Genomic DNA, 14,606 nt, shown 5'->3' on the forward strand with positions numbered 1-14,606 from the left:
GATTAGAACAATTTATTCGTGACATCTTTTATTCAATAATTACATAAATTAGCCTTACCCTTAACGAGATTTCAGACTAAAAATGACGAAGCGTGAATCTGAGCTTGAGAGGATCTTCTTTTGTCTCAGAAGCAATTTTTTTGCAGCAAAAATTATCTTATGCTACTAACTTCACCTAATCTTGCAGCCTAAATAATTCTGTTTAGTTAAAAAAGACATTCACGTGGCTCAAAAGAAAGCAGGCACAAGGATGATACTTTTGTTTCATGACGACTTTTTCTCTGAGTGTTCATAAATAATTTTTGTTAACAAATACACATTGCGATCATTTTTTAATTAATTTTTTTTAGTGTGAAATGAACTAGTACTGTCTGGCCAAAACCCAAGTAGACAAACAAAATTAATATCTTAAACTATTAATTAATTTCCCTGGTCAAAAAACCTACATAAATAATAAAATATGAATTTCATGTTTAGAAAGAAAAATCTTACAAGTATAAGGAATGACGTTGACATTCTTCTTGTAAGGAGATTGTGAGGAAAGTGTTCTCGTCACTCCGTAGTTCAGTTGGTAGAGCATCAGACCGGCAATCTGAAGGACCTGAGCTCATATCCCAGTGGAGCTAGAGAGCACTTTTTTCACAATCTTAAAAATTAATCAATATTTTAATAATACTGATTATGACCAAGTAGACAAACAAAATTAACATCTTAAACTATAATTATAAGATTTTGTAAAAAAAATGTTTATTTTAATGTAAATATTCTCTATTGACAAACTGCACATTGTGACATTATTTTATGAAAAGGCTTAGTTAATTACGCAACAAAATCATGAAAAAATGGTCTGACTAATTGTAATCGCACATTAGTATCTGCTGTAATTCACACAAATGCTATGGGTTTTAAGTAGCTTCTCATTGCAAATGAAAAAATGAATTTCGTTTTCATGCCGATAACTTAAAAAATGTCTAAAATACAACATTTCTGGATTTGACTATGAGTTGACCGCCATATTTGGAAAAAATGATTTTGGAAAAACCTTAGACTTTGAACCTCCATATATTTTAAACCGAACAATAAAATAACTTTAAAATATGCAGATTACTGCGGTATCATTTCTCTTCGTCTAAAAAATAATATCTTGTCGCAATATATTGTCTTTCAACATCGGTTGCCATTGTTATAAATTTTTATAAGCAAATATACTTATAGCTTAGTAGTAGATGACAGGCAAGGGCAGCTCTTTCCCACTCATGGGTATATGAATTGTATTTCACGGTATATATTAGCGAAAGGATTTTAAAAAAAATCATCAGTTGTCCTCTACGAATTTCAAGAAATGTCAGTCTCATCCGCGCCTAAAAAACAAATTATGTCTCTTTTCGGTGCCCTTGTAAGCTTCATGCTTTTCTTTTATTCTATTGGTATGTATAATAATAATTATTATTTTTCCAATACTTGGAAAAATCTGATTCTTAATTAATGTATAGTAATTAGAAATGCTTTTATTAGGAGGTATATTTATCAAATGAAATAAAATAAAATCGCTGTACTTACTTTTTTTTGGTATTTAAAACTATATCTTAAGTGGGAGCAAATAATTTTCAAAATAATATAAATAAGGATCATCCTAGTATTCACAAGTCTTCACATTTTTTACTTTGCATAAGCAAAAGTAACTTGATTAAGAAAATAATGGATGATAATTTTAGTTCAAGAATTCAACTAGGAAGATTCACCTGTGATCGCCTTTTCTGGAAACTGAGCCCTCCTTTTAATTTAACAAGCCGACATGCAAAAATGAATTTAAATCCGCTGTTGAACTGATCCCATTGTAAATTTCACGCAAACATACCTCAAAAAATTATATTTTTAATCGTTTTCAAAAAAGTTATTCTGGGAGCAAAAGGGCTCTAATTTCACAAAAATCGATAAAACTTAAATCTCGAAATGTAAATCTTGATTTCTAATCATCTGACACTAATTAATTAACATTGTCATTGTGAACACAGAGTTTGCCTCAGTTTCATAATGTACGTATAATGCAAGTAAATTAGTGTAAAATGCGTCTAGTATATTTTTAACATTACGAAATTCTGTTCTCTTTTTACAGAAATATCATCAGCTAAATCACCCAAAGAGACAAAGGACTTTTTGTCAAATTTCGGGAAAACTACAGGATCTTCAAATCACCAGAGTGATCATACTTCTCAAGAAAACAATCCAAATGTTGACAATAATCCTGGACATCTAGCAGTCACGGGGATTCCAGTATCTAATATCCATGAACAAAGCAATCCTGTCCAAAATCGTCCTAGACATCTAATAGTCACGGGGATTCCAGCTTCTAATGCTAATATGCCTGTAATTCAACAAAGTAATCAAAATGTTCAGAATCTTCCTGGAAATCGAATAGTCGCAGGGATTCCAGTATCTAATATGCCTGGGATTCAACGAAATAATCGTAATTTCCAGAATCCTTCTGGAAATCGTATACTCACTGGGATTCCAGTATCTAATATGCCTGGAATTCAACAAAGTAATCCAAATGTCCACAATCTTCTTGGAAATCATATAGTCACTGGGATTCCACTATCTAATGTGCCTGGAATTCAACAAAGCAATCGAAATTATCACAATCTTTCTGGAAATAGAATATTCACTGGGAATCCAGTATCTAATACGCCTGGAGTTCAACAAAGTAATCAAAATTTTCCCAATCTTTCTGGAAATCGTATACCTACTGGGATTCCAGTGTCTAATATACCTGGAATTCAACAAAGCAATCCTGCCCAAGGTCATTCGAGACATCTAACAGCAACTGGGGTTCCAGTATCTAATATGCCTGGAATTCAACAAAGCAATCGAAATTTTCACAATCTTCCTGGAAATAGAATAGTCACTGGGAATCCAGTATCTAACATGCATGGAATTCAACAAAGCAATCAAAATTTCAACAATCTTTCAGGAAATAGAATAGTTACTGGGAGTCCAGTACCTAATATGCCTAGAATTCAACAAAGCAATCCAAATGTCCACAATCTTCCTGGAAATAGTATAGTCACTGGGATTCCACTATCTAATGTGCCTGGAATTCAACAAAGCAATCGAAATTATCACAATCTTTCTGGAAATAGAATAGTCACTGGGAATCCAGTATCTAATGCGCCTGGAGTTCAACAAAGTAATCAAAATTTTCCCAATCTATCTGGAAATCGTATACCTACTGGGATTCCAGTGTCTAATATACCTGGAATTCAACAAAGCAATCCTGCCCAAAATCATTCGAGACATCTAACAGCAACTGGGGTTCCAGTATCTAATATGCCTGCCATTCAACAAAGCAATCAAGGTTCCCACAATCATCCTAGACATCTTGTAGTCACTGGTATTCCAGTATCTAATACGCCTGAAATTCAACAAAGAAATCAAAATCCTCCCAATAATCACCCAAACACTGGTATCCAAGATTTCCAAGGTCATCGTGGAGCTCCTGGATCTAACCATCAAAACTAATATTTGTGGTTAAATGAGAAAACTACATTGAAACCCAATATACAATTTGTCGCCCTGAGGTTATACTATAAGAAACGCATTTCGTCGGATCTCTGGTTTGGTTAGCAACTCTTAAGATCCTTTTTCAGGCGTATAACTAAGATGGCTAGAATTAACCTTATATGGAGGTTTCAAATTGAAAAATTTAATGAGGATTTAAAATTTTTGAAATAAAAAGTATGGCTGGGTTCAGAGTTTTTTTAGAGGGAGGGGATGGCATCTAAAAATTATACCTTCAGACATGAGGATATTTACAAACGTATCACCTAACATAAATCGACTTACGCAAATGGATTCCTTGAAAACACTAAGATTCAAGCAAATAAGAATCTTGTTCTTAAACTGCACGAAAGACTGTTTCATTGAGAAATCTACTTGAAAGTATGTATAATGTATTAAACTTTAAGTAGTGAAATAAAACTTGTTACAAATTGCACAACCTCTGTTTACTCTACGTAAGAACCTCTCTACAAGGAGAAAAGTTGAAAGTTTTGTATCTTGCTTTTTTTTTCTTATCTTTGTAGAATTGATCAGGTATTTGACATGTTCGTAACGAAGTTCGAAATTGTCAGATTCTATTTGACTTTATTTTCTCATGCACGATTTTAATATTAGCTTTTAATGACTGAAATTAATGAGCCTTTTTCATTGGAATAATTTCTTTCTCGTAAATAATATTTGCGAGCTTCATTTGATACATTTATTATTGTCAATCCAGGAACAAAAATCAATTACAAAAGATTCTTATTGTACACAGTTCGTCTATAATATTATAATCTTATAATATGTTAAATAATCTTAAGTGATTGTTGTATGTAATATTAACTTTACTATTATTAAATAAATATCATTTTGTTAATGAAACAATTTATTTGAATCGATTTCAACATTATTTCTATGAGTCAACTATAAATATTTAACAGTTGGGTTTAGGTTTTTTTACACATTTCGTTGAAAATTTCACATAATTTTATCATAGAAGAGCAATGTAATATTGATCAATAATTCTGTTCTTTTGAGGCTTCGTAACGGCATTTTGCCTCTATTTCTAATTCTTCATCAGAGGAATTTAGGTCAATAGGAACTTTTAAAAAATGTAGCTTATATCACGAGTTCATTATCCTAGTTCTTAATAAACCTCACACTCATATCAATTAATGGGAATCTAAATTGCAAGGGAGAGCATAAAAATCCATACTAATAAAAATACTGATAAAAATATTTCTAACAAAAACTGGATAACGTGTTATCAGCGGAGGGACATGTTCATACATAAAAAAACGTAACCCTATATCCTATTTATAAAACTTCAGTCATACTTCTGCTAAATTAATTAAGTAACTGTTACTTAACAATGGAACTATTCCGTGAAGAACAACATCTGGCAGTTTTATCTTATGAGAATGAAAAATTAATTTTCTAAGAGCTTCTGCACTCGAATCAATTAAAGATCTTCGGTTTTTTGCTTGTTTAATGTGCCACTGCAATATTTCACCATAAAAAGGGAAACATACTTTGATACTTTCAGTCTCAAGTTGCAGAAGTTCTTGACATTGGCGTTTTACATGATTCGAAAGTTTATTAATCGGCATACATAAAATATCAAAGGCACTCAAACCCACAATGTCAACCATCTTGTTTTTCAATTCATTAATTTCTGCTTCACACATCGGAATTAGGGAGCAAAGAAGTCGATACCTACTAAGTGTCTTTAAATTTTCTAAATCGATGCTAATTTCTTCAGTAACTTTCCTCTTGACAATCATGGCAGCCAAAGATTGAAGAAATTTTCTAGACTGATCAGACTCTCCAAGTTGACGAATCGCTGGATTGAGATCGGTCGTTTGATTAATTAAAATTTCAAGGAGTTCAAGATTATTATAATAAACCAAAGGACTATTCATCTCCAGCATTGTTTTCCCATGAGAGTTCCGAATATTGACATCAGCCCCATTCCTTAGAAGAACTTCGACACATGATGATCGATTCAAAGTGAACATGTGTGACAGAGGTGTAAACAATGTTTTAGATACATAGTTGACCGTTGCTCCTTTCTCTATGAGCATTTCAAGAATCATATCATTCTTTGCATAGAAAATTGGTAAGGCATCGATTTTATTAACGGCATTTATATCAGCTCCATGATCAAGGAGAAGCCTGACTATTTGCGGCCAAGATTGATCTATACCAGCGCCATAATGGAGTGGTGTGAACCCATTAAAATCCTCACGACAATTTACAGAAGCTCCTTTCGCCAAAAGCATTTTAGTTATTTCAAAAAAATCTAAAAACTTCTCCTCTGAACGAGGATCTTTGTCACATCTAATAGGTGAGGCGTTTTTCGTGGAGAAAATTAATGATGTGTCACCAGAATTGGTAGAGCTGTTGACATCTGCACCGTTATTTAAGAGACATTCGGAAATCCTGACATGTCTGTTAAAAACTGCACAATGCAAGGGAGTCAGTTTCTTTCTGGTTTTTGCATTCACATCCGCTCCTAATTCAATCAGTTTTTTCACAATATTGTCTTTCCCACTTTCGGCAGCTAAGTGAAGAGGTGTCAGACGATCATCAAAGGCATAAATCATCCTCCCAGAAATATTATCATTGACATTAAAATCAGGCTTACTGCACAACATGTTAAAAAATTCTTCCAAAAATTCTGAATCAGAGCAAGTGGATAAACAAATATCAAATAAAGTCCCGTATTCCAGAAGAATCAAGACCATACTTTTAGACTGAATGTCAAGGGCAATTCTAAATGATCCTTTCGGATCAGCTTTATGATTCAGAAGAACCTTGACCACGTCTAGATGATTTTTTGACACTGCGGTACAAAGAGGAGTCAAACGATTATAAGCTGGATCATTAATGCTAACGCCACTCTTACAGAGAAAATCTACTAATTTATCGTGTCCATTCGAAGCTGCAACATGCAGGATTGTTTCCCCCTCGAACTTCATGTGAATGTCAACCATTTGTTTATCTAACGCGTCTTTAATTTTCTCCTCGTCCCCATTTGAGGCTGCTTCCCAGAATGCGATTTCTTCTTCCGAGCGCGTAGACATTTTTGCGCCGTTGTCTCATGTACCTTAAATAAAGATAAATAATTAACCGGTCTGTAAGGCCTGTTATTCAAATACTGCAAAATAGTGTAAAATTAAAATTGCAGACTTAAAAATGAAGTCCTAAAATGTAAAATTTGTGATGAAAAATATTTTAGAATTACGCATTGTAAAGTAAATGATTTCATCATTAAAATAGTTGACAATTTAATTTAACACTGAAAAAAGTTAAAATTGAACTTATTTGAAATTGCATTACACTTACAAATCCTACACCTACAAAATTATTGGAAATCTTAATCAATTTTTTTTACAATACACTATATTCTTTTAAATACTTTAGAAATTTTAAAAACCCTTAAATCGTTTGCAATCTCGTACATCTGAAAATGCTTAATGTATTTTTTAAATTTCTTTAGAAACGCTCAATCCATAAGAATCTCTAGAAGTCAATAAAGTCCGTGGAGATCATATAAAATTGAAAATATCTCGCAATACCTTAAAATTCCATAAATTATCTTGAATTCCCTTAAGATCTTTGATCAATTAAAAACCGTCTGAAATATTCCGGAATTCCTTACAATTGATGCCTTAAAATCAGTTCAAACTTCTAAGGCCCCCATAAAATCCTTTTAAAAGCCTAAACAAAATCGCTTAGAATCTATGGAAATTCTCTAGAATTAGATTACAATTGCACTACCGGATTGAATTTTTATCTAGAAACAAACAATTTTTAACCGCGTTGAAGTACCATAAAATCTCTTTAAATCTGTAAAATCGGCAGAAATCGCTTCGTATTTAATTTAATTTTTTTCCAAAGTTCACTAGAAATATCTTTAAATTTTTGGAACTCATACAAAATTCTTTGAAATCCCTTGACATTTTTTAATCTATGGAAATAACTAAAATCACCGAAAATCTTAAAAAGCTTCTATACTTATTCCTCTAAATGTTTCAAAATTCCTTGAAATCCGTGGAAGTATTTTTAAATCTCTTGAAAATTATTTAAATGTTTTTAAATTAGTGGAAATATTTGGAAAACCTTCAACAACCTCTTGAAACTCGTAAAATTCGCCGAAGTCCCTCGAAATCGGACGAATTTTTCGAAATTCCTTTAAATTGGTCGAAATCCGACGGTCAATAAATAAATAATTCTTTTGTACTTTTAGTCCAAGCATCTCCTACGAAAAAAGGTATTTTTACCGTATTAAGTAGATAATGAGCGCTTTTTGCTCAACCTGTTTATGAAGGGGTTCTAAATAAAAATTCAAGTTTTCTAGAAATGACACCCGTGCGTGCCGGAGATATTTTTGAAAAAAGTTCCAAGAATCGTGTTTGCGTAGACTGACCCGCCTCATTGAATTTTAGAGAAAAATTTTCAACATCAAAATTAAACTAATGAAAATTCTAAAAAAATTAAGGGCAAAAAAACCTTCTATCTTCAATAGGTGCCGAGTTATGGTCCTCCAAAGAACCTGGATTTTTTGGAAAAAAGAGTGCGAAAAAACCCAATTCTCAAGTTTGTATCTGTACTTTGGAACCTATTAATTTTACGAAAAAAATCAAAAGTTGGATTGGAGTAGACGCAATTTCGAGTAATTCTAAAAAAAATTCGCTGATCTAGCTTCAATAGGTCATAAGTTATAGCCTCACAAATTTCACCGCTTTTCACCTATTTTTCAGGAAAAATTATGCGTGTTTAGTTTTTCCTAAATGCTTCATTTCTCAGTGAAACTACGTAAGTGGTGCGAGAGAAAAAGTTGCAGGGCAGAAAATTCAAAGTTCATTTGACAAAATAAGCATTCCATTTTTGGCATTCTTAACATAAAATAATACAACGTTATAAAACTGAACCCTTTAATAGTATTTTTTATAATTTATATAATTTTATAAACATTATATAAGCAATTGTTGAACAATCGATTGTTTAAAAAAAAGTGAACTTGTAATGAAGTAAAAATGCATGCATGACACCAAAATGCTAAAAAATATGGCCACAGTACATTTTCAAGTACATACAGAGCCTTCCGAGTGAAAAGGGTCAAAGTTCATGGTCATAACTCGTGACCTGTATGAGATGAAACTTTTTTTTTATTCCACGCAGAATTTAGTCCTCTATAATTTATTTTCTTGGCGTTTTTCTGTAGGATATGTACGAAACGAGCAGTTCTCAAAAAACTTTTATGGCTATAAATACCTCAAAATAGCAAAAGATTATGTTTTTTTAAAGAGCCATAATTCTTGATCTATGAAAATTAGAAGATTATATTTGTTTATATCAACCCAAAATTTCCTGCCTTGCAACTTTTTCTCTCGCACCACCCAGGAAACAAAGATCCATTCACTTCTGTTGAATGGGTTTCGAAGGCTTTTGAATTGCGTATCTGTCACTGGAATTTCAAAATTGTCGAAGATTTGTTTTTTAAAGACTTTTAGTCGTTATAATTTTGTTGAATAACTTGTATGCCGTAATAGACTAATAACTGAAGTAGCAAATGGAATCTAGTAGACCTGCGCATAATTTCTTATAATTTTTCGATAACTTATAAATTTAAAAAATCGGGTGAAATATGGCAGCTTAACCACCAAAAAGTCGGTCTCATTTAAAAAGAAAGAAACCACTTCGATATGACCTTACTTGAAATAGTCATTGCAGTACATGGCAGATTCGAAGCTGCTTTAGAAAATGACTGATTCACATCGTTGTAAACCGATTCTGTTTTAAGTTTCTGAATCTGCAATTGACAGATATGCAATTCACAGAGTCGTCTTTCAATGGATTCTTTTTTCCTGGGGACTTACGCAGCTTCACTGAGAAGTGAAGGATTTTGAAAAAAAAAAAGCAAGAAAAATTTGCCCTGAAAAGTAGGCCAAAGCGGTCAAATTTATGAGGTTATAACTGATGACCGATTGACGCTATATCATTGCATTTTTTTAGAATTACTAGAAATTTCGTCTACTTCAATTCAACTTTTGAATTTTTTTCGTAACATTAACAGGTTCCAAAGTACAGATATAAACTTTAGGATTAGGGAGTTTTCACCTCTTTTTTCCAAAAACTCCGGGTTGTTTTGAGGACCATAACTAGGCACCTATTAAACATAGAAGGTTTTTTTGCCCTCAAATTTTTTAGAATTTAGATTTTGAACATTTGACATTTGACGATTTTTGGAACTTTCTTCAAAAATTTCTCAGCGATTTCCGGGTTTCATTTTTAGAAAACTTCAAATTTTAATCTGGACCCTTCGATAAACCGTTTTAGCAAAAAGCGCGCAATTACCTACTTAATACGGTGTAAAAGAACAAGGTGCCTGGACTTTTTATTTTTTAACAACTCTTTCAATATTTTTAAATACTTGATTTCTACAGTGCCGGATCATGGGGAGGGCTTGGTGGTGCTGAAGCACCGGGCCCCATGCTAGTGGGGGCCCCCTTCTCCCCAAGAAAAACATATAATATACAGTAAAATAACCCGCTTATAAACAAAAATAATAAAGTCCTAAAAAAAATTTTAGTAAAATTTTTTCAATTAAATTTTTGAATTTTTTTATCATGAACTAATTTTAAATGAAAGTAAAATGTTAAGTCCAGCCGCCTTAAAGGGGCCCCAACGTTATTTTAGCTCCGGGCCCCGAAAGGTCTTAATCCGCCCATGGATTTCTATACTTATTTTCTATAATTATTTATTTCAATTTTGTAATAATTTAATTATTTCAATTCTAAGTTCAATTTTCGTGACCATAAATTTAATGAATAATTGTTGATGTTAATTTTTCTGTTTACTGTTCCAATCAATATTATTGGTATATCGATTATTCTTAACATAGTGAAAAAATAGGCTTTCTGGCTCTGCTGGGATTCGAATCCAGGTCTTCAAATTGCCGGTCTGATGCTACAACCCACTAAACTACAGAGATAAGAGAATTTCACTTTTGCAAACTTTTTGAAAATGTTAGTTTTGTATAGACTCTTAATTCTTAAATGTTTAATTTAGAACTTAAAAGTTGAAAAATGTTCAGCTATTTAGAATTACTCAACTTTTACACCATTAAATTTGGAATTACGAAAAGCGCATAATATCTTTTCTCGGTTTCTGTTATTTGGAGGTTATGTTAACACTTCCTTTATTATTGTTAAATTGCCTTACAAATTATGATTTAATATATCCTAACTCATTAAGTCCAACTGAAAAATATTATTTTTATTATTCAATAGAGCACTTACATTGAATATAGATAAAGTTGTTCTTAAGATTTATTTGTGTTTTTTTTCTGCTCCTATTTATTTGCATCATCATGCCACATATTTCAAAGTTTATTATAATTATAAGATATAACACCAACCAATTATGACATTAATTGTCAGTCAGTGATCTGAGTATTTAAATCTCCCGCCTGATGAGTAAGTTTGACTAAGGGAAAATCCAAGATGTCGGCACGCCGAGGATTAAACAATCATACCAATTGCATTCAACAAAAAATTGAATACTTAAATTTTCAGTTAAAAAAAATTGATTTTTAATAAAAAAAAAAACAAGTTTAACGAGATTGTTAAGTCTCAAAACAAAAAGAGAGCACCAAAAAATACGAATTTTGAACAGACTACACGGATTTTAAACTAAAAATGATAAATTTCCAACCAAAAAGGAAATGGTTAAATTTTCTGTTAAAAAAGTAATTTTTAACAACAACAAAAAACAACTAATTTTTCAACAAAGAGATCAATTTTGAACCAAAAAGATAAATTTCGAAATTTCAAATTTAATTTTTAACAAAGTTGATCAACTTTCAACCAAGTAGTAGAAGTTTCAATGCAAAAAAGATGAAATTTCTAAAAAGAAGATTAGATTCCTACCAAAAAGATGATTAGGTTTGCATTAAAAAAAAACGAATTTCGAAATAAACATGAATTTTGAACTACAAAAGGTAAATTATCAACAAAAAATGGTATAGTTAAATTTGTAGATAAAAATATTTATTTTAAACCGAAAAAAAAATAATTTTTAAGCACAGAGATAAAATTTCAATTGAAAAAAATCAATTTTTAACAAAAAATGTAATACTTGATAATTCAACAAACAAAAATTTTCATATTAATCTAAAACAGTCAAATTCAACAAAAAAGGAGTAATTTTCAACAGAACAGTTAAATTACCAATCAAAGAGGTAAATTTCAAACAAAAATTGTGTTTTTAAAAAAATGTTTAAAATTTCAACCACGCACAGTTGAATTTTTAATACATAAAAATTAAATTTTTTACAAATTTGTTCAACTTTCAACCAAGTAATTGAATTTTCAATACAAAAAAAAAAATAAATTATCAAAGAAAATGTAATATTTGATAATCCGAACAAAACAAATTTTTTAACAGAAACAGTTGAATTTTCCGACCAAGCAGTTAAATTTTCAACCTGAAACAGTTAAATTTATACGAAAAAAGTTTGCTTGTCACAATAAAAATTAAGTTTTTACAATAAAGTTGAAATTTTTAACAAGAAAGATGTATTTTCTAACAAGATTAATTTTTCACGAAAAAAGACTACTTTTTAACAACATGTTTCAACGAAAACGGACAAATTTTAATTAAAATACATTAATTTGAATTACATGGTTGATTATTAATTTTCAATCAAAAATGGAAAAGTAAAATTTGCATTCAATTAATTTTCAGCAAAAAAAAAAAAAGAAAACAATGTTCACCAATAATATTTCAATTTTCAACAAAAAAGGTGAAGAGGCTAAAAAATCATGTTTTGTCAGAATATTATTTCTTTTCTTTGGAAATTCATTTATTTGGTTAAAAATTCAACTATTTTGTTAAAAATTTAATTTGTTCATTTTATTTTTTTAACAGAAAATATAACTGTAACTTTTTTTGTTGAAAATTCATCGTTTTTGATAAAAATTATTCTTCTTGTATGAAAATTCATCTTTCTTCTTGTATAACTTAAAAAAGTATTTTTTTCCTTATTAATGTATTTAGACATTTTATATTTGTTAAACAGAGTAGTTGAATCATAAAATCGGAATTTGAAAATCAAAACTTGTATCCAACTATACTTATAGTGAAAAATATATCTTTTTCTAAGTTCTTAAAAGAAACTTAGGTTTGTCCCATGCAATTTGTACCATTGCTTGGCCCTCGGTGTGTAGACATCTTGCTAGCTCACGTCACAACATAAAATGCCAAAGAGAGGGAAGGGTTATGATGATCTTGATTCTTTTTTTTTTTTAACACTGAAAAGGCCAAACTTGACAGCATAATTTTGAAATATCCATAACTTTTCTAATTTTGATTATCAAAAACCATCAAACGATTTTACATTCCGTTTTTTAAATTTGATATAGTTGGGGTGCTATTTTCACGGGCGTTCTGCCAAACACACATACCTAACCTAACCTAATATAACAGTTTCGTAACTGTTACAGTTACGAAACTGTTATATACCTGTGCTTAGTGCTGAGCAGGAATAATCACAGACTTAATCTTGTTATATAATTGATTGATTTGACTCATTTTATTGACTTTTATCTCTTAGTAGTCTAGATTTTGAGGTTATCTTTAATATTGATATAAGTTAAATGACACAAATAAGGGTTTAAAATTATATGAATATTAAGGAATTTTAAATAAAAAAAGACTCACCAATCAACTCTTTTGTTTGGGTTTCGAAGGGTAAAATTTAATTATTCAATAAAATTTCTACTATACACTGCACAAACTTACAAAAATGCTCTGAACACCAACGCGAAAAAAAGAAAAAGCGGGAAAATCACACCGTTGTGAAGTTAGCACCCCAATTTTCACTAATTTGGAAATATCGAATTTTTTCGTTTTGTAATCGTTTGTTGGTCGTTGGTTTGAGTTTGTTGATCGACTTTCGACGTTTGTTAGTTATAATTGCAAAAGTTATTGATATTTAAAGTTTTAAGTGCAAACTTCACACTAGCACAAAATAAATTTTTGCTGGCGCTCTAATTTTTTATATTTTCCAACAATTCTTCGCGAAATCGTTTCTTGGTCGTTTGCTGATCAATTTTTTATGTTTTTTTGCTAAAAATTGAAAAAGATATTGGATTTTGAAAAATTCCTTGAACCCGGTTTATAATTGTCACCGCGCAAATGCTTTCGCGCAGCTGCCAGCTTGACAGGTGAGCGTACTTGCAATCGGCGCGAAATTTTAAACAACAAAGAATGGCAGGAATACGTCAAAGAGTTTTTGGTTTCGCATTATCAGGTTCGCTATATAAAATTTAGTATGAATATTTAAAAATATATAAAAGTATATGTACCTTTTTGAGTTCTTATCGAATTTAAAAATGCCATTGGGACAATTGGCAAGCCTCTTTGCTGTATACCAGAAAATTTTATTAAAATTTCTATAACTTACAAAAAATTTTATTGAAATTTCCTAATCTACCAGAAAAATATTTTTAAAATATTTTTCTGAACATTTTCAAAAGTTTCAAAGGTATAAAACTTTTCTATTTTTTGTCGAAATTAAAAAGTTTTTTTTTGGATAATTTGCAATTGACTACCTATCAATAGAAAACTTTGATGTTAATCAAATTTGAAAAATAATGCAAATTTCGAGAATGCTCTAAATTTTAAAATTTGTGTGGAAATATCTGCTTAACGAACTTAACCTTAATTTTGTGAGGGCCGAAACCGAAAGTCCCGTTAGAAACCAGAGATCAAAATTTTAAACGATTACATTATACTCTCATGAATAAGAATGTAAAAATAAAATAAATGTTGTGTTAAAGCTATTTGCTCGAAATCTCATTCTTGCAGGAACTGCGTGCAAAGTTCGGTTTCTCATGCCAACGTATCTTGTACAAAGTGACCTATTCTGAAATAAATTTTGAACTTCATGCGCGTTTTCGATTAATATTCAACCCCGAGAAAGAAAGAATTCACCCTGTAAAATTGGGTGGGTTATTATATTTTTATTTAAGAAAAGAAATATGCAAAAAATTAAT

At 30.7% G+C, this 14,606-nt stretch overlaps 2 protein-coding genes across 2 annotated transcripts in view; one reads left to right on the forward strand and one right to left on the reverse strand.

Moving 5' to 3' along the window:
* The first annotated feature begins 1,502 nt into the window (after window positions 1-1,502).
* On the forward strand, window positions 1,503-3,519 carry LOC117176684 (uncharacterized membrane protein DDB_G0293934-like). Its single transcript, XM_033366938.1, has 2 exons — window positions 1,503-1,518; window positions 2,117-3,519. Exons 1-2 carry the CDS (start codon window positions 1,503-1,505, stop codon window positions 3,517-3,519), a joined length of 1,419 nt encoding a protein of 472 aa, XP_033222829.1.
* A 725-nt stretch (window positions 3,520-4,244) lies between these two features.
* Window positions 4,245-14,606, reverse strand: part of LOC117176690 — an 89,817-nt gene continuing 79,455 nt past the window's right edge. Inside the window, exons 9-10 of the mRNA XM_033366945.1 lie at window positions 9,262-9,358; window positions 4,245-6,640 (exon numbers count right to left, since the gene is read on the reverse strand). Of these exons, the coding sequence (XP_033222836.1) occupies window positions 4,872-6,640; window positions 9,262-9,358 (1,866 nt within the window). The 3' untranslated portion in view covers window positions 4,245-4,871. The remainder of the gene's footprint in view (window positions 6,641-9,261; window positions 9,359-14,606) is intronic.

The sequence above is a fragment of the Belonocnema kinseyi genome, chromosome 1, assembly GCF_010883055.1.
Source record: "Belonocnema kinseyi isolate 2016_QV_RU_SX_M_011 chromosome 1, B_treatae_v1, whole genome shotgun sequence".
Lineage (NCBI taxonomy): Eukaryota > Metazoa > Arthropoda > Insecta > Hymenoptera > Cynipidae > Belonocnema > Belonocnema kinseyi.